General features: G+C 41.0%; 2 protein-coding genes across 7 annotated transcripts in view; both read left to right on the top strand.

Moving 5' to 3' along the window:
• Nucleotides 1–992: 992 nt before the first annotated feature.
• Nucleotides 993–23,703, top strand: part of LOC123362874 (sodium channel protein type 5 subunit alpha-like) — a 138,628-nt gene continuing 115,917 nt past the window's right edge. For all 6 annotated transcript variants that reach the window (XM_045003414.1, XM_045003413.1, XM_045003417.1 and 3 more), the window contains exon 1: nucleotides 993–1,005. The gene's annotated coding sequence lies outside the window, so the exon portion shown is untranslated. The remainder of the gene's footprint in view (nucleotides 1,006–23,703) is intronic.
• Nucleotides 3,079–21,772, top strand: LOC123362876 (sodium channel protein type 5 subunit alpha-like). Its single transcript, XM_045003420.1, has 3 exons — nucleotides 3,079–3,128; nucleotides 18,703–19,015; nucleotides 21,444–21,772. The coding sequence occupies exons 2-3, from the start codon at nucleotides 18,743–18,745 to the stop codon at nucleotides 21,591–21,593; spliced, it is 423 nt and encodes a 140-aa protein (XP_044859355.1). The 5' UTR covers nucleotides 3,079–3,128; nucleotides 18,703–18,742; the 3' UTR covers nucleotides 21,594–21,772.

Raw genomic sequence — 23,703 nt, 5'->3', positions numbered from 1 at the left:
CCTCAGGAAAACTACATGCCCTGTCTTGGGGTAATAAAGAAGAGAAAAAATGAGGGATGGATTCTGAAGTTATGGAAAAAGGCAGAGAGACTGTAGGATTTGTAAATAAATGTTTTACAAAGAGTGTTTTCTCCCTAAATTTTAGTTTATTTTTCTTTCCTTGTTTTAAGGAATAATGAAGAAAACATCTAGTTAAGAATCTCCAGTCCTGCTATACAATTGGTTTTCTGTACCAGTCTGAGAACCCAACTTTATATTAGGTAAGAGAAAATTCTGCATAGTATTGCAAGGAAAGTTACCTTTTTCTTTATGATTTGCTGCTGATAAAAGGCATGGAGATTTTTATTAACAGCTATAGTGGTCTTTTTCCTCCCTTCTTTCCCCCATTCATTTTTTTGTAATTCTACAGTCCGTAACTTCAGTTTTGTTTCTGTCTCCTCCTGCTGGCAATGAAATGTAACCATACAAATGGAAAATGATGTAGTGGCAGCTGCAGAAAATCTGTTTTCAGGTAAGGATAAATTCCATGTTCAGTGTTGTTTACTGATATTTCACATAAATATGACTCGGTTTGAAAGCAATAGAAATAATGCCACAATAGAATGGTGCTTTACAGAAATATATTGAGATTCTGTTTTATTAATTGAAGTAATCTTTTGCATATACTATTACTCATTTGAAGCATCTAGTTTATGCTTGGTGTGAAAATGGCTTATTGCTGTTTGTTGTCTTGCAAAATACTCAATATTTATTTTTAAAAAATCATTGTTTACGTAGCTGAGGGTGTCTGTCAGGCAAAATGTTGGATCATGATTGTTGGTTTTTTTTTCTGTTTTCTTCCATTAGGACTGACCTTGCTCTTAGAGGCAGAGTAGTTTTCCACATAATTCTTCCAGCAAAAACATTTCACATAACCATGTTTTCATCATGCAGAAAAGGTTTAGAATCTATCTGATAAAGAGCAGTCATATTTGGACAGAAGTGGGAGCTGTTGGAACAAATGTGGTAAGTAATAATACTTTAATATCTTTACACTCATTTCAAGGGGAAGTTTCTCAACTAATTTTTATTTTTAAAAGTGCTGTCATGTTCTCAAATATGGTAAAAGCCTTGTAATTTGGTACCTTAAATTAAACGAGGCATGCATTTCATAAAGTGGCTGTGAAAATACATAATTGTGAATGTATTTCAGGTTCTGCTTTTGTGTGTACCGGATAACTCTGTAGTATGTTTTGGATTAGTTTATAAAGCCCAAGGTAATAGTAAATCTTCAGGTAATGGCGAGAATAGAGGGTCAACAAGTAACTTCAATTGCTTTTACCTCTCTCATCAACACAAACTTTTTTTTACTGGTTTCAACTAGTTGATCTTTTCTACATATGTTAAACATTTGACACACACTTTTTTCCTGTATTAAAGGCTTTTGGATAGGAATTGTATTCATGCATGTACTACACACACTTATTTTTGCCCCAGTTAATATTGTGTCTTTTTCTAATTTTTATGGTACTGTATCCTTCAAGTAGCAATTGTAGATTATGCATCCTGTGTGTGCTGAAGTGTTGTAGGAGAGTGAAGGAAACACTGAAAATAAATATTAATACGAAAGTATTTTTACTGAAAGTCCATTGTATACAAGTAAGAGATTGCAAGACAGATTCTGCTGTTGTTTTTTTCTACATGTTTGCTTTACATTGAACAATGAGCCTTTTGTGTTTTATCAGCAACACTAACATTTCTTCAGGGATAAAATAATTCAGCAATATTTAAATGATTATTATCCACACTTATTTCCTCAGGTTGCAGTGTTTCTAATGAGTCTATAAAATCACATTAACTACTTTCAAGATAACAACATACTCCTCCCACTTCTCCCCCACCCCATCCAGCTCATACAAAAGCCACACTTTCTGAGTCAGTAGCTAGCTATGATTGAGAGGACTTTCTCAAGAAGACAATAGAGAGGGTAACAAAGTAAGGAGGATTTTTTACTTTTTAGGAGATATTAACTGAACACTTTGGATATGATGAAATGAACCTACAGGCTTTTGTTTAGAAGGGAAAAATGTAAGTCTTTTTGTTTCCAAGTACGAAAATCTTGTAATAGTGGGATCTGTTAATTTTAAAAACTAGTAAATTCTCACGTAAATGTGCATGAAGTATATGCCTGCAGAAAGACAGATCTTATGCATGGTATTATTATATAGAGGTAAAAACTAGATTCGTAAATGGTACAGAATTGTTGTACTTCAGTAAATACGCAGCTATTTATTCAGCTATTTATTCAGATTATATATGACAGAGTGATATCTTTCTAAATGTTGACATCTTTCTACTGTTAACTTAAGGCTATTGTTTGTTCTGTTATTTCATGTGTTACATGTAGCTCATTGGCTAATGCCCAGTACTCCTCAGACTGATTTTAGCACTATCTAATTTGAGCTGTAATTTGTTTGGTAATATTGGACTAGAATTTGCAACCATACTATTACAAATATTGGTGAACACTTATAGGACTCCTTGTGCAATAAGTGCTGCACAGTCTAGCCCATTGTATCTATAGGGCTTTCTCAAACTGGCTATTGTGTAGTGATATGTTTCCTGATGCTTTATTAATAGTCTAAATATACACACAGGAACAGGAATGTTGGTAGGATATTTTATTTAATGAGTCCTACTCTACCAACTCGGGCTAGTGGTAAAGTTAGCCAAGTGCTTAATTTTTTTTTATTTATTCATTTTGAGGTCGTTCTCTACTGTTTATGTTCAAGTGTATTATTATTCCAGGTTTCAGAAGTCTCCTTTACTCCATTTATAGGACTTGAGATACTAAATTTATAGAATTGGACTAATTATAGTGGCTTCTGTCATAGACTTTAAAAAAACATTAGAGCTGGATTTCTCTATTTCAGTAATCTTCAGCGACATTTGATTTTGTGCTGTATATCAGAATGTCATTGACATAAACAGAAGTTTTGTTCTTTATTCCCTTATGACAGGGTGCAGAAGCACCCTATGATCCTGATACACAGAACTCCCTCTTCCTTTCCCCTTGCACAAGTGTTCATAGGAAGGTCTGTTAGAGTGGCTGCTGGTGAACACAGAGGAGAGTGAACACATTTGGAAAGGTCAGAATCTGCACTCATGGTTAGGTCTGAGTTAAACCCCAAACTGGTATTTTTCTATTTATTTTCTTTTTTAATTTATTTTACTTTCTTGTTATAAACACTAACCACTGAAGAAAAGACCTTCCTGACTGTGACTTTTTTTGCTGAGGAATTCTATCAATTTACACATTCCTCTGTATTTATATTTGTGATTTAATCAATAGTCTGTTGGCTAAGGGTTCGATTGGTAACACAAAAAGTACTAGGGATAAGGAGTACCCATTTCTGGTAACACTAGGATGTAGAAAAAAGTTCTGGATTTCACCTGGACTGAACTGAACTCAGGAGCTGCACATAAGACATGAACCCTTTTTAGCTATCTTACCCTTGCCTCCCATGCCTTTTTAATCAAAGTACATGGAGTTGTTCAATAAAGGCATTATCTTAGTTATAATGGGGAATAACTGACTAGGTGGTAGTTCTGTTGAAATCTGGGGGTTACAGTGGATCACAAATTGAATATGAATCAACAATGTAATGTAGTTGTGAAAAAGGCTAATATCATTCTGGGGTATAGTAACAGGAGTGTCATATGTAAGGTGTGGGAGGCAATTGACCCACTCTGTTCAGCATTTATGAAGCCTCTGTTGGAGTACTATGTCCAGTTCTGGGTTCCACACTTAGGAAAGATGTGGACTAATTGGAAAGAGTCCAGAGGAAAGCAACAAAAATTATCAAAGGTTTAGAATAGCTGACCTATGACGAAAAGTTAAAAACCTGGGCATATTTAGTTTTGAGAAAAGATGAGTGAGAGGAGATCTGATAACAGCCTTCAAATATGTTAAGGGTTGTTATAAAGAGAATGATGATCAATTGTTTTCCATATCCGCTGAAGGTAGAACAAGAATTAATGGGCATAACCTGTAGCAAGGGAGATTTATGTTAGAAAAAACTTTTTCACTATAAAGGTAGTTAAGCTCTGGAATAGGCTTCCATGGGAGATTATGGAATCCCTGTCATTGGAGGTTTCTAAGAACAGGTTGGACAAACACTGTCAGAGATGGTCTAGATCAGGGGTAGGCAACCTATGGCACGCGTGCCGAAGGCGGCACGCGAGTTGATTTTCAGTGGCACTAACACTGTCCGGGTCCTGGCCACCAGTCCGAGGGACTCTGCATTTTAATTTAATTTTAAATGAAGTTTCTTAAACATTTTAAAAACCTTATTTACTTTACATACAGCAATAGTTTAGTTATATATTATAGACTTCTAGAAAGAGACCTTCTAAAAATGTTAAAATGTATTACTGGCATGCAAAACCTTAAATTAGAGTGAATAAATGAAGACTCGGCACACCACTTCTGAAAGGTTGCCAACCCCTGGTCTAGAAGATTTATTTGTTCCTGACACAGCATAGGGGACTTGACATGATGATTTCTCAAAGTCCCTTTCAGCCCTACATTCCTATGATTTTGTAATTTGTATGTGCAAAACACTATGTAAGCATTCCCTTCTTTTGGCAGTATTTTGATGTTCTTGAAGAAATTGTACTGAAAGGGCAGGAAGTTTTTGTAGATATTTGTACCATAATCATCAGGGTATGGGATTTTTCATGTTGTAAAGGATTTAATATCTTCTGATTCATTTCTTTCTAGTATTTCTTTGTAAATCTTAGCATTCAGGAAGTTTCATCAGTGTGGCTTGAAATTCTTGCATTTTGGTGGTAGAGTGGATTGATTTAAATAATCCATTTTAATCTTGTTCTGCATTTATACTATTTAGTTATTTTCCTAATGGAAAGTTGATTCTCATTAATATAATTTAGCATTTCTTTTTGTTTACCAAGAGAATACTATATACATATTTATTTAAGCAGTTATATAGCATCACATACGTTAATTCAGATTCTTAATTTTTATATTGTTAGAAAATGGTGAATGACTCATTTCTTATTTTCAAGATGACGATTAATTTTGAATTTGTGATCTGTATCAAGCTGCATTTGGATGAAAATTGGAATTCCATTAAAATGCACAAAATCAGCATTATTTAAAAAAACTTCTTAGTTAAATAAAACTACATTAAATATGTTGGATAAATAAAAAAGTAAGCGTATCAAACGGTTTTAAGTGCAAAATATAACTGATTTATTAAAGAAAGAAGTATCTGTAGTTCGTGAATTGTTGTTTCTGATCACCATGAGTTTCAAGACTTTAGAAGTAGTATATCTTATACCTTCATAACTTATTTTTTTCATAGATTGAAAGAGGAAAATATACTTTACTGCTTTTTTCAACTCCCAATTTACTTAACTTTAAATGAGCTAGTAATTGAACTGAACTTGCTGAGTAAACTTAAATGAAGAAAATATTCTCTCTGCACCTGCAGAAGAGGTCGGTCAAAAGCTGACTTGGCACTACAACAAACTCTGGTTCTAGGCGAGTCAGGAGACCAGGATGTCAGGATCAGAAGGGAGGAACAGGTAAACACCAGACCAGTTGTCCATGGCAGGGAGAAGCCCAGCTGTACAAACAACCTCTGGTTTCCTCCTCTGGCTTAAATAGGGACTGCAGCCTAATCAGGAGCCTTGGAGTTCTCCCAGACAGAGCATAAGGGTGTAGCATGTGCCTCAGTTGGGTTGTGTGGCCCCAAGTCCTACCTGCTGTCTGTGAGTTACTGGGTAGAGGATTGAAGTGTGATGACTCTCAGGACCCAGGTTTGAGACCCACAAGGTCTGACAGAAAGCTTTAGCCCCATATGATTTGGAGCAAGGACTTGAAAATTGAAAGGAGGTTGCCTTTGTGTCAGGGATGTGCCTTTTGCCACCCCATAAAAATGTAGCCAAATTTGGCCAACTCATAAGTCTTTGAAAAATCACAGTTCACACATGTTCAGCAGAGATTTGCTAGAGTTAAACAACTAAAATTTCGGAATATTCCATTCTCATTGACAATGCTTGAGCCTCTCACAGCTCCTAGAGCTGTTCCAGACTGCATATGCGTCATTCTCACAGAGCAATTAAGTGTGCTCCATCATCTCACCACTCCTACATATGACCAGACAGTGCATGCACTGGCCAATCACAGAGCAACTGAGTATGGTCAATCCCCTCAGTGCTCTTATGTGTGACCAGTCTGTGCATACACCATTCCCACAGAAAAACCAAGCTTGGTCCATTCCGTTGACAGTACTGCACAGGCACAGTCTCCAAAGAGTGACTGAGCATGCCTCCTCCTGCCCAGGACTATAGAGGCAAAGCTTGACTTTCCCTGTGATAGGTGCTCCCTTCCACTCTGGGCTGTAGTGAGGCCAGGTACCAAAACTGAGAGCAGGGAGCCTGTCTCTTCTGTGCTCTGTGTCCCCCCATACTGATACCCTGGTAGCACGGAGGAGGGAACTGCCTGACTCAGATACAGAAGGGATAAGAGCCAGACCTAGGGAGTTTCAGGAGAGTGCTGGGGAGTAGGGAGCCTAGGAGAGTGGGACTGGCTGGGCAAGGAGACTAGATCTGAGAGCCAGGAATGAAAATGGGGTCAGGGAGAAGACAGAGAGCCAGTGGGTGGAGTGGAAATTGAAACTGAATGAGGAGCCTGGGGTGGGAGACTGATACTGGGAACCAGTGAGGTGGGGGAAGGAGGGGCGGGGAGACAGATCTGAGGAGCCAGTGTGCTGGAGGAGAACTGGGACTGGCTGGCCCAAAAGACTTGGACAAGAAGCTGGGGAAGGCCAGGGCATTGAGATTGATGAGAAGTCCAGGGAGGAAGAGTGGAGCTGGGAGCCAATAAGGATGGGGAATGTGGGCAGGGTGGTGGATGACTATAGGCTGGTGGTGGGGAGAGAGAGACACATAGGAGAGTAGGGAGAGGAATTTGGACTAGTGCAAGGAGACTGGGGACGAGGAGCCAATGGGTTGTGGTTGTAGCTAGGGATGACTGGATAAGGAGACTCTGAGTGGGAGAGGGTGAGAGACTGAGGCTTTGATGGGAAGTCTCAAGGGGCGAGATTAAGATTTACTGGGCAAGAAGACTAGGATTGGGATCAGAAGTCTGAGGAGGTGAGATTGGTGCTGATTAGGTGAGCAGAATGGAACTGCATGAGGAGCCAATGGTGGTATAGACACAGGATTGGACAGGGACTGGTTGGAGGGGGTGGGGCAAAAAGGAGTCAGGCTTGGGTGAAATGAATAGAAGAGTCTGTTGCCACTAAAGCACCCTCCCAGCCACAGTCTGGAATGGAAAACCACAATCACTGAGTCCAGTCCTGTAGGAATGGTCTACTACTACTATCATCAGTTACTTCATTAGCTCAAGTGGCAGAGGTCTGGGTGATGGATATAAAGATTCCAACCCTGCTGATGATGCATGTAGGGGGTCACTATGATGCTATGTTATGGAATTTGTTTCTTCTTTGAGTGCTTGTCCACATGTGCACCCAAGGTACTTGAGCCAGAGACCTTTGGTCAGTAATACCTGATGAAGCAGTACATTTGCTGATTGTCCTCATGCCTCTGTCTGAGGGTATAGAAGGCAGGGCCACCCAACTGTCCTCAGTTACTTCTCAGCACCCATAGCTAGAAGTAGAAACTCACAGTGATGCCTTGCTTCTCGATTTTTTTATTGTTTTCTTATGTAGATTAGTTTAAATAGTTAGCAATTACGGTAAGTAGTTATTTCAATAGTTAGGTCAGCGTTGGGAATTGTATAGGATTTGCAGGGAAACTATCTTTATTTGCTCTTTAGCAGGGAAGTACTCTCTGTACCACTTCAGTCATGATGACTGAACACACGTCCTCTGGTTTTAAGAACTGCCCTTCCTGTGAGATACTAATGCTCTTGAATTATGGGCATACTACATTGTCTTGGTGAAAGGCACATCACTGACCTATGTGCTATTTGCAAGTTATTCTCTAAACATAGTCAGTTAGGGAGTCTTGACTCAACATGTTCCTAACGGAAAGCTCAATGTGCCTGGTCTCTGATCCTGACCTGCCTGGAGCAGATTTATCTCATTACTCCTCTTCATGAAGTGCCCTGACTTCCACTTCTGTCAGAACCACAGCCTTTTAATGTGCTTTAATCTATTCTCATTTCAGAGAGGGGTAGTTCAAAGTGCACTAAGGAACTTTTAGTGTGCAGTAACAGTGTCCATACAGACTTCTGGTGTGCAGCAGACTAGTGTGGGATAGATCTACACCCCAGCATGCTGCGAACTAAGTGTTTGTATAGACAAGCCCTCAGAGCTTATATGGCTACTAAAAACTTGTTGGTATCATTGATGCTGGACTCTCCTCCACTGGCATCATTAAAATAGCCACAACTGGCACTTTGGTAGTCACCTCAATACTGGTTCCATCCTCATTACCCACAAGACACATGTCTGTCCAAGTACCAAGAACACCTATGGGTACAGCCCTTGGTATGCCTAAGAAGTACACCTTTTCCTCCTCAAAATTGGGAGGGCATCAGGGAAATCAGCTGGCTCAAGGTACTCGCATCCTCTTTTGCAGGAAGGGATGTTAGAGCTGGATCTGGATACCAAAGGCACAGGTCCATGCTATCCTCTTCTTTGGCCTCCAGCTTCATATTCCTACCATTACCCTTGGCCCATTGGCACCTTAGCATCCCTCATTCTACAAAGACTGTTTCAGTGTCACACTCCATATCCCCCATATCAGTCTCTCTCCCCTCACCATTTTAAGGACCTTCCATCTCTACAAATGGCACAGTGAGTCAGCACCGTTGCTCTGTCAGATGAGGAGTTACAGGAAGATGGCCAACCTATCCCTACCAACATTTCTTCTTCATCTCCAGATAAGGCTGTTTGCCAGAATCATCTTCATCCACTCCGCATGACTATAAATCATGCCAACACTTCATGAGGAGAGTGGTTTCTACTTTAGATATCCCAGTAGAGATAGTTCAGGACACACATCTTAGGCACAGGTGGGCAAACTACAGCCCGTGGGCCACATGCGGCCTGCGGGACTGTCCTGCCCGGCCCTTGAGCTCCCGGACAGGGAGGCTAACCCCCGTCCCATCCCCCGCTGTCCCTCTTCCCCGCAGTCATGCCGCCATGTGGGCAGCGCTCTGGGTGGCGGGGTTGCGTGCTCCTGCCTAGCAGCACGGCAGTGTGTCTGGCTCCGGCCAGGCGGTGCGGCTGCCAGACATGCTGCTCTGAGCGGCATGGTAAGGGAGCTGGGGCAGGGGGGTTGGATAAGGAGGAGAGGGTCCCAGAGGGTGGTCAGGGGACAGGAGCAGGGGGCGGTTGGATGGGGTGGAGGTTCTGGGGGGCGGTCAGGGGATGGGGACGGGTTGGATAAGTGTGAGAGTCTCGGGGGTAGGGGTTCTCAGGGGGCGGGGGTGTGGATAGGTGTCAGGGATGAGAAACAGGGGAGGTTGGATAGGCATGGAGTCCCAGGGGGCCTGTCAAGGGGTGGAGATGTGGATAGGGGTCAGAGCAGTCAGGGGACTGGGAGCAGGGGGGTTGGATGGGTCGGGAGTTCTGAGGGGGGCAGTCATGAGGAGAGAAGTGGGAGGGGTCAGAGGCCAGGCTGTTTGGGAAGGAACAACCTTCCCTACCTGGCCCTCCATACAGTTTTGCAACCCCAATGTGGCCCTCGGGCCAAAAAGTTTGCCCACCCCTGCTTGGGTATGTCTGCACTGCATAGTGAACCCAGGTCTATGGGACCCATGCCTACAGACCTGTTTTTTCCAGCTCATGCTTGAACATCCACAGTTGCATTGCTACGCAAGCCTCATATCCACAACTCCTGACAGAATTCGGCACCCATGCAGAATGTAGCCCATTCTCAGTCAGTTCCCCCAGAAGCATAAAAACCTGTAAAAGTTTTAAGGCCCCTACATTGCCAGAGTGATGTAAAGCCTTATAAATGACAAAAAGAACAAGGGGTACTTGTGGCACCTTAGAGACTAACACATTTATTTGAGCATAAGAAAGTTTATGCTCAAATAAATGTGTTAGTCTCTAAGGTGCCACAAAAACTCCTGTTCTTTTTGCTGATACAGACTAACACAGCTACCACTCTGAAACTTATAAATGACAGTAAAGGAATCAGCTAGGAAGATCTATGTGTTTTCTCACTTTTTTCCTGTGCCAAAGTGGCACAATGGGGTTAGATTTTTACTTACCTATTTAAAAAAAAAAAGACTTTCAAGGGCAAATAAAACATTTACCAACCAGTCAATAAAATGTCAGGACAATCACTACCAAGCACTTCCCAAAGTACCCAGCTAGATCCACGACAATGATTAGCAAAACTGTATGACTTTCATGTATGAAAGTCTGAGCAATTTAAAATGACATTCTACTTTTTTTTCTGTTTGGTGTTCTGTAATGTAATTTAAATGAAAATCCAGGATTATAACTGGAATACAGGATATTAGTTACCAAGTATTTGTAACTTAACTTTCATGTGTTTAGGAAAGGCTGAATAGTTATTGTGACTTTTTTCTGTATTGTAGTTTAAATAACTTACCAAAACAATTGAAATTGGTGTGATTATATTGCACTATTTTGACAAATGAAATTTGCAGAATTTTTAATTTTTTGGTGCAGAATTTTTAATTTTTTGGCGCAGAGTTCCCCCAGAAGTAATCCACACTGATGTGTCCATATTACACTACACAGACCTGAATCAGACCTTGTTAGTTATGGGGGTGTATCACAGGTTTCTGAGTGCCCTTACTAGCTATAGCTGCCCTAGGTTTTGGTTCATGGAGTATTGTGGGAGATCTTGTCGGTCCATCCCACAGCATTTAATCAAAAGTGCTCATAGCCCATCAACATGTCCAGATGAACCATTTTTGGGTCTGCACACTCCTGCAACCAGACCCAGCAACATAGATCCAGCACAGGTAGAAGAACTTCTGCTCGTGTTTTCAGTCCTATTTTGGGAAGTAGAGCATCTGTGAGATGCTGATGGACATTTTAGTAGCAGTATTAGTCCTATCAAAGGCATCTCTTGGGGATGGATACTGATACGGCAGCCACAGCCCAGCTGATACTACTTATGCCTGTTGCCATAGCTAGAGATTCTCCATATGTAGACCAGCACTCATGGAGCAAGTCCATGAGCACAGACTGGTGGGATCACAGCATCATGTGGATCTGGGATGAACAGCAGCGGCTCCAGAACTTTCACATGAAGAAGCAGTTGTTCCTGGAGCTGTGTGATCAGCTTGCACCAACCCTTCAGTGTCAGGACACATGCACAAGAGAGGCCATGTTGGTCCAGAAGTGGGTCACTATAGCTATTTGGAAGCAGGCTATTCTAGGATGCTACAGGTCCATGGCTAGCCAGTTTGGTGATGGCAGGTCAGTTGTGGGACTTGTGATGGTGGAGGTTTGTGAGGCGATAGTCTGTGATTTAACCAAAGGTGGTGGGCATAAACAATGTTGCTGAAATAATTGTTGGCTTTGAGAGAATAGGCTTTCCAAATTCTGTCAGGGCTAAAAATGGGACGTGCACATAACTTGCCCTCTGCAAAGAGCATATGAGTACATAATCTACAAAGGTTCTATTCCATCGTTATGCATGCCCTAGTCAAGTACAGAGGCAGGTTCATGGACACCAACATGAGATGTACTGGCAGGAAGTATGATACCAGGGTTTTCCAAAGATTGGGACTTTACCTTCATGGACAATCAGGGACACCATTCCCACTAAGTGACATTGTTATAAATGGAGTCATTGTCCCCACTGTAATTCTAGGGGACCCACATGCCCCCTTTTGCCACGATTTATGAAAGAATACATGGATCACAAAGTGCCTGGCAAAAGAAGGTCCAAATACATGCTTAGTAGCTGTAGGATGGTGATGGAATGTGTGTTTGACAGATTGAAATCTCAATGATGCTGCTGCCTTCAAAGTTGTTTGGACACCAATGTTTTCAATGCTATCCATATTACTGTGGCCTGTCGTACACTGCATAATGTCCGTGAGAATAAAGGTGAGCCATTTTTCCAGGAGTGGATTCAAGACACAGCTGGATTGCTTGACCAGTATACTCAACCAGAAAGTGCTTCTATCATTACGGGGATGCAATAAGGATAATAACATTTCATTATCCCTACACCAAAAACTTAAATTAATTTTAAACAAAATGACCTAAAATAGTCACCGATGCAAATCTGCTTATTTTCTCTCTTCTTCCTGTTCACCAATAGATGGTGCAGAGAGCTCCTTCTCTCTAGAGCCCTAGAGTGGGGCTTACATCAGTTTAGACAAACCGATTCCTCAAATAAACACCAAAAGTTCACTAGAAGGAAGTCCTCCACTACATTCTTGGTGCCCATCCATCGTTTTCAATCAACATTCAGGCTGTAAGTTTGACTGCTCACTCGATACAAGATCAGATCTTCCCATCCCATCTCCTCCCTTTTGGGAACAGGTTGTGCTGCTTCTGCAGTTTCTGGAACATTACCACTGACAATTGGGTCTAGATGTAGAACTGGGATACACTTCCCAGTTCAATTCCAGGCTCTACTACACTCTTATCCACCTTTCCCATTAGTATTCAGGGAGCCATCTCATGAGAGTTTACTGTGTCAAGAGATTCAACCTGTGTTCACTGTCGAAGCAGCAGAGGAGGTTCCCCTTCAGGAAAAGGGTTTCATTCCAGTTACTTTCTCAAAAAGAGAGGGGGCATAAGGCCTATCTTGGACCAAAGACAACTAAACACTTGCATCAGAAAACTAAAGTTCAGGATGGTGTCTCTTGCCTCCATTATCCCCATCCCTAGCTCTGTTATCTGGGGTTTTCAGAACCCAAAGCTGTGGTAACTTAATCTGGTTTCTCCAGGCAGTGTCAGGAATAAATCAGTGGGGACACATTTCTTATGTTTGATAAATGATTGGTACAAACAGGAGTGCTTTCACCCAAAGTTCCTTCTTTATTGAGTCTTAAGCACACACACACATGCCATAGCAATAGGTTTAGATCATCCCAAATTATAGTTACCCAAAGTCTGAGATGGTTTCAAGTGATCAACAGTCAGGCTTCTGGGGGCCTTCCTTCCATTCACTTGCTGGGGAGAGGATGTCAGTCTCTACTCGAAGACAAGCTCCCTCAAACTTTTCCAAAGTGTATTCTTTTACTTAATCTTTTATAGCCAACTTAAACAAAGCACATAACTCACCATAGTAACTCCTAGTGGGTCACCAATTCTCCTAACTTCACCAAATTTCTCATTATCTCTTATCATCAAAGCACTTTTAGTCATAACAACAATAAAACGTATAAATCAGGGCACTTAAAACCAAACATTCCCTTCCATTCTCATGGTACATTATCTCTCTGTCCCATCCTCCCATTCTGAGTAGCAAAACTGCACTCATGCAGCTGTTTGGCCTTGCCTCTCAGAGTACTCACAATTATTCCTAGCTATGTGATAATTGGTTTTCAGCTAACAGTGGCTGGACACGTAAAATGGCTGATGGCAGTAATGTCAAGTTTAATTCTCCCATAACAGATCTGAACAATTGTTACATTGCTCTTGACCTATGGGACATCTATTTTCACATTGCAATCCACCTGGCCCACAGAAAGTTTGTGAGGATGCTTCTGTTAAGAGTGGATTCCTGAGCTGTCCAAAACCGTTGTGACTGTCCACTGCCAATACAGAGTACTACTCTTTGGCCTATCATCAGTTCCCAGAGTATTCACAAAGTGTCTGGTGGTAATGGCTGCTTACCTCAGGAAGAGGGGAATCCCAGTGTTTCCATATTTTGCTGACTGGCTAATTCCAGGTCAATCCAATTAACTGTTGGTGGACTGTATCCATCAGCCTCAGCTGCTTTTTACTTGCCTTGGTCTGAGACTAGACAGAGACTAATCAGTACTATCTCCTACACAAAAGATAGAATTCATCAGGACCATTCTAGACTTGATGATAGCAATGACTTATCAACCTCCAGAAAGATTTCAAGTTGTGCACAACCTCTTCAACAATCCACAGGTATACCAAAGAACAACTGTGAGATCGTGTCTCAAATCGCTGAGCCATATGGCATCCTGTATCTTCATGACTCAGCATGCCAGCCTTCACCTGTGTTGTATACAGGGCTAGTTGAAGTCTGTGTATCAAACAAACAAGCAACACTTGGACATACTGGTTTATGTTCTTCCTCTAGTCCTGTAATTGTCAAGGTGGTGAGTGGATTCAGTAAACACTGGCAAAGGGATTCCGTTTTCTCCTCAGCTTCTGTCAAAAACTCTGGTGACAGATGCATCCACACGGGGCTGGAGAGCTCATGTGGGCAGGGTTTGAACATAGTGGTTGTGGACAGCTTCGGAATCCACTCTTCACATAAGTAGCCTACATCTAAGAACCATTGATCAAGCTCGCAAGACTGTCTACCAACCATCCAGGGTCTTACCATACAGGTCATAACAGATAATATGATTGCCATGTTTTACCTGAATAAGCAGAGAGGGGCAAGATCCACACCCCTGTGTCAGGAGGTGATACATATTTGCATATATTATGGGATCATACTCAAGGCAGCTGCAGAATGTTCCAGCAGATCACCTCAGCAGATAATTTGTTGACAACCACAAATGGACAAGAAAAGACAAGGTGATTCAAGCAGTTTTTTTTCAACAAGTGGGTGTTCCCCATGGTAGATCTGCATGTGACCAGAGAAAACAGAAAATCTTATTGCTTCTGCTCCGAAAGCGGGGTGAGAGCCCAGGATCAATCGCTGATGCATTTTTAATTTCTTGGGTCACAGATCTTTTATGACTGCATCTACACTGCATGCCATTGGCGGAAGGATGTAGCGTATGCGTAGCTACATGTTGTAGTGAAAAGCAGGCTGAGTCCTGCTTTTGGTGTGTAGCTACACATGTCAGTGAAAGTCTCCTTTTCCCCATTGCTGGAGCCTTTACCTGCAACCTAAAAAGTAGCAGTGTAGACTGGGAAGGCACTGCTTGGGCAAATGAAGTACTTTCCCCACAGAGTTCAGGCATGTCCTTACCTGCTTGCCTAAGCAGTATTTCATTGTCTACAATGCTATTCATACAAGTAGTGTATGTACTCTACATGCTACCAAAGGGAGTGTGCAGTGTAGATTTACCTTTAATGTGTTTCCTCTGATCACATTGATTCAATTGATTTTTCAGAAAACTCACAGCAGCAAGCAGCCAAACTGTTATTAATAGTTCAGGCATGCCCAAGGCAGTTTTGATTATTGGTTCTCCAATTCTTGTCCATTCAACTTCCCATAACCTTACTGTTGCTCTGGACATACTGTCTCAGAGTCACAGTCAAGTCTTACACCCTCAGCCATGCATGCACTTTTCACCTCACAGCATAGATATTGAATAGTTAACTTAATCAGGGAGATCTTGTTCGTTGAGGGTACAGAGCAGTCTCATTCTTTGTAGGAAAGATTCTACTAGGAATAGAAACGTGACTAAATGGAAGAGATTCTCAATATGGGCTTATCACCACCAGTTATCTCCTTCCAGATCTCAAGTCCCTGACATCTTGGAATACCTGCTGGTGCTGAAGAACTTGGATCTGTCAATTAGCTCACTGAAAGTGCACTTTTCAGCAATCTTTGTTATCCAAACTCTGATTAAAGGTCATTCTGTTCCTCCCCACTCCATGATAGCAAGATTTTTAAAAGGTCTAGTAAGGGTTGATCCCCCTGTAAGGTAGCCTGTCCATCCCTGGGACTTTAATTAAGTCCTAGCAGGTCTCATCAGCTCCCCCTTTAAACATGTGTCCTCTTGATCCCTGTTTCATCTATTGGCTGAGAAAGCATTTTTAGTGGTAATAACTTCAGCAAAGAGGGAGGAGGAGCTACAGGCATTTATCGCTGGACCCTCTCTTACTATTTTCCATAAGGATATGGTCATACTAAAACCACATCCCAGATTCTTATCATAGATGATTTCCAACTTTTAGTTAAATCAAGTCATCCATCTGCCAAAATTTCCCCCTAATCTATGTATTCAGAAAGATGAAGAGAGCCCGCATTCTCTAGACAGCTGTAGGGCACTCTCCTTTTACTTAGTCAGGAAAAGCAGTTTAGAGTTTCTCTCAGACACTGTTACATATGCAGAGAGAATGAAGGGCCAAGCTGTTACCGCTCAGAGAATCTTTTATTGGATAACATTGTGCATCAAATTGGGTTCTGAACTAGTCAGTACTACTCCATCACCAAGAGATAGTCCATTCTACACGAGCTCAAGCTGCTTCATTGACCTCCCTGAAAAATATTCTTATTGTAGATATTTGTAGGTCTGCGACAGTCTTCTGTCCATACATTTACCCTGCATTGTGGAATTGTGAAAGTATCTAAAGCCTGTGTGAACTTTTGCAAAGCAGTCTCACAGTCCTTTTTTAAATAGACTCCTTGTAACCACCTCTTGGAAGGACACTATTTGGGAATCACCAACACTGGCATATATGTGCACAAGCACTTGAAGTAGAAGAAATAGTTGCTTATCTGTACAGTAATTGTCACTCTTTGAGTTAGGTTGTCCACATATGTATTCCACGACCAGACTTCTGTTCCCCAGAGTCTATTGATATCAAAATTCCTGTGGTGGTGAAGGAAATGAGGGACAGCTGGGGCAGCCCTGCCCATTATGCCTTTGGTGGAGGCACAGGCAACCTTTGTGATGTTGCACTCCATAATGCTTTATAGAAATATGCTTATGCATGTAAATATGACAGAAGTGGAATATGTTTTATGCTAGATATGCCATGTAACATATCTTTGCAAAGGTTCTGACCTACTGAATATATTAATCCTATCTGTATGCATGTATTATTTTTATATCTGAAGTTATGAGCATTGGCTTTATGATTGTATTTAAAGTATTTGCTGTAGGAAACACATAAGGCAGATTTGGCCAACATAGTGTGAAGGGGTTATTCAAGTAATCGGGAGTACTTAACTAACAATGGACTTTGGGAGATGTGAATCCACATCTGAGCTTTCCTGGGAACGTTCAAATTAACATGTAAACAGTGGTGTCGGGCTGCAAAAAGCTGACTCATTCATGGACATGTGACTTACCCAGGTGGCTACAAACTCCATCTTGTTGGTGTGACTTTGCACAGAAGAACAAAGAGGTTTCCGCCCACAAGAGAGGGAATATAAAAGGCCCTGAAAGCCTCTCCATTTTGTCTTCAGCTGGCTCAAGAGATGGCCTCTTCACTTGAAAGAGATGCCTGAAAGGAACTGGAACAAAGGAGTGTAACTATGGGGGTGTGAATGATTGCTGGACCCAGGCCATAAACTACAATGTTGGTCTGAAAAGGATTGGGCCCAGACTAGGAAGGAGTCCAGGCTGTGAGACAAGCTTATTGGAACATCTCTAAGGGTGTGATTTCATCTGTAATCAGTTCCTTAATGCATTAGGCTTAGACTTGCATGTTTTGTTTTATTTTGCTTGGTAACTTACTTTGTTCTGTCTGTTTTTACTTGAAACCACTTAAATCCTACTTTTTATACTTAATAAACTCACTTTTGTTTATTAATTAACCCAGAGTAAGTGATTAATACCTGGGGTAGCAAACAGCTGTGCATATCTCTCTATCAGTGTTATAGAAGGCGGACAATTTGAGTTTACCCTGTATAAGCTTTATAAAGAATAAAATGGATTTATTCAGGTTTTAGGCTTCCAGAAAGTCTGAATACTGGGTACTGGGAAAGGCGCAGTTAACTGAGAAGCCCCTGGGCTAAGTGAATCTTAGTTTCTGTGAACTGCAGGGGGGTCTGTGCTGGAGCTGACTGGTGTGTCTAGCTCAGCAAGACAGGTGTGAAGGAAGCCTTTTCTGGCAGGGAGGTTTGTTCTCAGTGGTATCCCAGCACATCTAGTGACAGTCTTGAGGAAGTTTCTCTGGCCCAACCTGTCACAACCTTAATTCTTCCTTTTTCCAACTTATGAGTGGTTGACTTCGTAAGCTTAATAATATTCTTATAGTTTTTGTGTGTAATTTTATATATCCTGGGCAAATTCAGTTTTCACAGAGGCAGAAAATGGTATGGAAAATAGCCATACTGCTTGTGCTGTTGTGGAGGGGGTGGTCCTTGGAGGGAGCATTGATGGCTCAAGATCTGTAAGGAAAGACCCTGTTATTCCTACTGCGAGAAGTGACTACACTGCAGAATTATATAGTTACCACTTTGGACTACGTAGGAGAGAGTTGCTAGATACTTAACTAATTATCCTTTGTGGAAAGAATGGTGGCTGGGGTGCAAGAACTTTAATATGGTGGGGGTATTACACAGGATAAAAACAAGATGCTTGTCAGAGCTCTGACACAGATGTGATTCTATCACTTCCCAGGGAAAAAGTGGCAAAATGTATTTTAGAGGCATAATTATAAAAATCTATCCAGAATCATTTTCATTTAATTTAAAACTGAAACCACAAAGATTATTTTTCTTCCTATGAGAATATGGTTCCAGTTGGTTTTGTTTTATTTTTACCTAATGGTTCGACTATCAGATGTGAATGGAGAAATAGTTATCTTGCAGTTGTTAAGCTAATGATATTGTTGTTTCTGTTAGCTTCTTTTTACTTATATCTCTTTACTTATACCTTCTTTTTAGTTATTCCCAATATTGGAAGTGGAAGAAATAGAATGAAAAGATGGATCATTTCAGTTTATCATCAGATGATATTGGTTTCCATCTTTTCACATGTGAATCATTGGCCACAATTGAGAAGCGGATTGCTGAGAAAAAAACAGAGCAAGCCAAGGCTAGGCTGGAAAATCGTGTTCAACAGGCTGAAGTAGAAAAACGTCAGCCCCGACCTTATCTGACAGCTTGCAAAAAGCTGCCTGCTCTGTTTGGGAATCCTCCTCTGGAGCTCATCGGGGAACCCTTGGAAGATCTTGATCCATACTACAATGATCACAAGGTTAAAGTCATCATGTGTTACTGATTTTATTTTGTCTGTTAAGATGTTAAAAGATGAGAAATGCTTTAGTCAGTGGGTTCTTCTTTTGGTCCTTCCTTTACCAGCTGTCATTACACGTATAATGTGTGTTGGTTTACTTTAGGGGTTACCTAACGCCATGTTAAACAGTAACTCATTATAACGAAAGCTTAATTTTAAAACCCAGTGAGCAAATTATATTGATTATGAAAATATACTACTACTTCTTGAACAGAAAATATTTTATTAGGCAAATGACATTGTTTTATGTAATGCATTTTCCTCCTTATGTGACCTGTGCAGGTTAGTTGGACTGACATCATAGCAATACAAATAGCTTCTCTCTGACAACTATTGATCACTCCATATTTGATGGCCTACTGCAGTGAGTTTTCCTGCATTGTAAGAGTAATGAGAAAATAGCACAACACAACTAAATGTTTTTCATATCTTTGTAACTGGGTTGAACTCACCCCTCGTGAGCACCCCCTGGCTGAGTGCATGTGCCTGTACTCTCTCTCTATCCTTTTGTGGTGGGTCTTCGGTGACTCAGCCCTCTGGCCGAGTCTCACACAGTCTGTCTGTGTGATAAAAGCAAAGCAAACCCCTTCTGGAGTATAAGTCCAACCAGAGGCCTATGTGCACCCTCTGTAAGATCCTTCGATCTGCATCCCTATCCTAGGGCTCAGTCTTCAATCAGTCCAGCAAGGCCTATCACAGTACCCTGTCCAAACTGTCTCTCAGCCCCTTCTGGGCTCCCTCGAATTATACCTGCCCTTTAAGCAGTCCCGGTCCTGGTGTGGGGCCATGTCCCCCAGGCTCCCTCCCTGGAGACTCTTCACCTCTCTGGGCCTTTCTGGCCCCAGCTCTTCAGCTGGGCCACTAAAAATGGTTTGTTCCCCTTCTGGGGTGTATGAAAGTCCAGGCCACTTTTCCACCCTCTACTCCGGGTCCCAGCCCAGGGACTCTATAGATAGCAGCTATCAGCCGTGTCCCTTTAAATACACTGCGTTGCTGCTACAATTCCCTGGGCCACTTCCCCATGGCTCCAACACATTCTTCACACTTACCTCAGCGCCTTGTCCTGGTGCAGTCCCAGCAGCTAGCCTGGCGCACCATCCTCGCTCCTCCACCTTTAGGAACGGAACTTGCTCAAGCCCTGCAGCTCTTTTTATACTAGCCTGCTGGGCCCTGATTGGCTGCTTCCCACTACCCTCTTTAGGCATATTGGAGGACCTCTCTACTGCCCTTTTCTGGGGTGGGATGTGGCAGGGCCATGAGGCCTCCAAGCAGGGGGCCTCAGCTCCTAGTCCACCCAATCAAAATCTTTCAATTCCTCCTTATTGAATATTTTTCCTTATTAATGATAAGTTTTCTGCTGCAATGAGAGCATTTTTATTAGCGCGCATTACAGCTTTATATATAGAATAAAAACCAAACTCAGAATCCAAGAGGGCAGTAGATTTTTAGCTCAATCAGATCAGAATTTATTTTCAACCTGCAATGATATGTGGCTATGTAAATACAGTATTCCCAAGAAGAAGCAATATAATTTGAATATAGGAGTGTAGTATTGAAAAACATATGTGTATATTTGATATGTTAAAGGAAGAATTGTACTGAATCAGCTTGTAGGCTACATTATACATGAGAAAGTACATCATATTCACAGAGGCTACTGTCACTTAATCATGTACAAGTCATTTCATCATAAAACTCCCAAAGTGTAAGTAGATTCACTTTGTCTTCAAGTGCTGTTATAGGCTGGGATTCTTAGAGTAGAGAAGAGGAGTCTAATTCATTTGAAGAAGTTACAGGAATGTTAACATAAGCATTATCTTGAATTTAGGGTATTTGTTTAATTTTTTGTCTGTATCTGACAAGAACGTTGGTCATTCTTGGAGTAGGATATATCATAGTGAGAGCTGACAGTTGCACAAAAAATTAGGGATTTTTGTGCTACAACTCCTGTTTTCATGGGGCCAGATTCTGGCAGTCTTACACCTGAGTAGTTCCATAGGGTTGTGAATAGCCCACTGAAATCAGTGGGACTCCGGGAAGAATAAGGTATTACTGAGCATGAGTAAGGGTGGCAGAATTTGGCCCATAATTAATAGCCTTTAATTACTTTGGCAAAGTGAGTGTTGGGGTTTGTTTCCTATAATAGTTATTTCCTTGGCGGAAGAGGCAGGAGGAGGAAATAAGAATGATCTTACAGTAATGTACTGGCATGATAGCAAATAGTATCAGTAAGCCTGAGCTCCAAATAAGAATACAGCAAAATCACACTCTTACGCAGGATTAGCTACAGTTCTGGGCATAAATTTTAAAAGCCTAGATGTTTAGTTTCTGGAAAAAACATTGTTTAGTTGGCATATTTCTAATGTTATGAGTCTCTTTTGTCTTGCAGACTTTTATGGTACTAAATAAAAGGAAAACAATCTTCCGATTTACTGCCACACGTGCCTTATGTATACTTAGTCCCTTCCATCCTATCAGAAGAGCTGCAATTAAAGTTTTTGTCCATCCATATCCTTCCCGTTGTTTTCCCTCATTCTAACACTGCTTTGAAATACTAGACAAGTTTCCCTCGTTCTGACTGTCTGTTTATAGGGGGTTAGATACAAGATAATGTGCATATAATATTGTGTAATTCTTAGTAGTACATACTGGATCTAACTTTACAAAAATAATAATATTCACATGTATCTACTGCACAAAATTGGAAGTGTGCAGAAGTGATTAGATTTGACGAATCACATTTCTGATGATTCGTAGATTGAGAGTTCAGATATTATTGTCAGAGACTTAGGGTTAAAATACATATACAGATCACCCTATGCTGTTTTAGAGCCTTCTGCACAACTTGCACCTATATTGTGGTGGACCCAGAAATTTCAAGTTCGAAGACAACTGATAAGCACTGATTGAGAACTTCTAGAATGTGAATTGCAGTAGTGCTTTGGTGAGTACATCTGGTATTGTTCTAAGGAAAGATGATTGAAGTTAGAGATGGAATATATTTGAAGGCCTCCACCAAGTTGTCTACTCCATTATCATCCTAGTTATCTGATATCTTTTATGATCATTAAGTTGAAAGAATATATCCTAAGGTAGAAAAGATTTCCAGTTGGCCTTTAAATGAGTATTCGGTTTGAATGCTGTTAGTAGTTACTTTGAGACTGTATGTGGTATATACTATTTTCTGTTCTGGTTCACACAGAATTAATCTTAAATTGGATGTATTGTTTATTAAAAATGCAGCCGTTATTAGGTGGAGAGTGATGTTTAATAAAAGGCTGGTTTTCATGTGGTTTAGGTGGATACATTGTGAACTACTGGGGTTCTGTTCATGGTCCCTCCCCTTTCTTCTTCTGCTGCTGCTGTTGTGTTCTGTGCCAGGGCAAATTCATGTTTCCATGGTTTCAACTATCATGTGTTTGCGAAGGACTCCCAGTTTGACTAATGAACTCTGATCCTATCTCCTTTTGTTCAGTCTAATATTTTTATCTCCACCTGACTGTCCTACCACTGCTCCATCGTGAAAAAGGGAAAACCTGAATGTCACCATGCCTCAATGGGTCAGAACTGAGAATACCAAATTCAGGACAAACTGCTGAGAAATAGGGCAGACACACCCCATAACTGGTGGTTATTCTTCCATAAGATATACCAAACCAGCAACAAAAGTAAACTTCTGTCTCACCACACTGGCTAACAAGAAGTCAGAAATGCAACCTTCTTAGGTATTCCAGTCTTTGCTTCAACACCCAGACATTAGACTTAATGATGAGTGTTTTTTTTAAAACCAATTTAATCAACTAAAGGGTTCTTCTGATCCCAAAGGACCAGCCACATACCCAGGGTCAATATATAACTCAGATCTTACCCAAGAATCATGCTATTGCCAATCCTTTAGTATCTAATATCTAAAGGTTTATTTATAAGAGAAAAGAAAGAAGTCTGAGTTTAAATTGATTAAAGGAATCAAATATATACAATAATTGCAAGTTTTTAGATCACACTTGAAGCAGTGATTAAATAAACTTACTGGCTTGTTAAGTCTCTAGTTGTTTCTAAATGATTGGAAGATCGTCAGTCCTTTGGTTAGAATGCTCCCATTAGTGTAAGTCCATAGTCCAGAGATCAGAGCAGGAAAGAGACAAAATGGAGATGTTTCTAAGGCCTTTTATAGCTTCTGACATGTGGAGGGAAACTCATTGTTCCAAGCAAAGCCCTCAGCACAGTTTGTGGAAAAGTATAGGCATAAGATGGAGTTTAGTGTCACATGAAGTGGTCACATGCCATTGCATGATTCAATGAGTCATGGCAGCCATTACCCATAGTCTGGCTGAAGTGTCCACAGGAAAGTTCATGGCTTTTTCCATGGCCAGTTGTGTTTGTTGATAGGCCGTCAGCTCTAATACTCCATTCATAATGTGCTGGCTAAAATGGATGTAAACTGCTTTATGGGTGTTACCACGGGAGCAAACACATTTGAAATGCAGGTACATAGTCAATATTCATAACTTCAGCTACAAAAATGATACATGCATACAAATAGGATAATCATATTTAGCAAACCATAACTTTTCTATTGACACCGTACATGACATAATTTGTACAAGCCTTGTTTCATTTGTATAACAGTGGTAGCAACAATGATCTAC

Source organism: Mauremys mutica, chromosome 2 (genome assembly GCF_020497125.1).
Source record: "Mauremys mutica isolate MM-2020 ecotype Southern chromosome 2, ASM2049712v1, whole genome shotgun sequence".
Taxonomy (NCBI): Eukaryota; Metazoa; Chordata; order Testudines; family Geoemydidae; genus Mauremys; species Mauremys mutica.
This window is presented reverse-complemented; position numbering and strand designations above follow the sequence as displayed.

Coding starts and splice junctions, on each gene's coding strand:
- LOC123362876 (XM_045003420.1), top strand. CDS start 18,743: ATGGATCATTTCAGTTTATCATCAGATGATATTGGTTTCCATCTTTTC. Junction 19,016..21,443: donor CATACTACAATGATCACAAG/GTTAAAGTCATC, acceptor TTTGTCTTGCAG/ACTTTTATGGTACTAAATAA.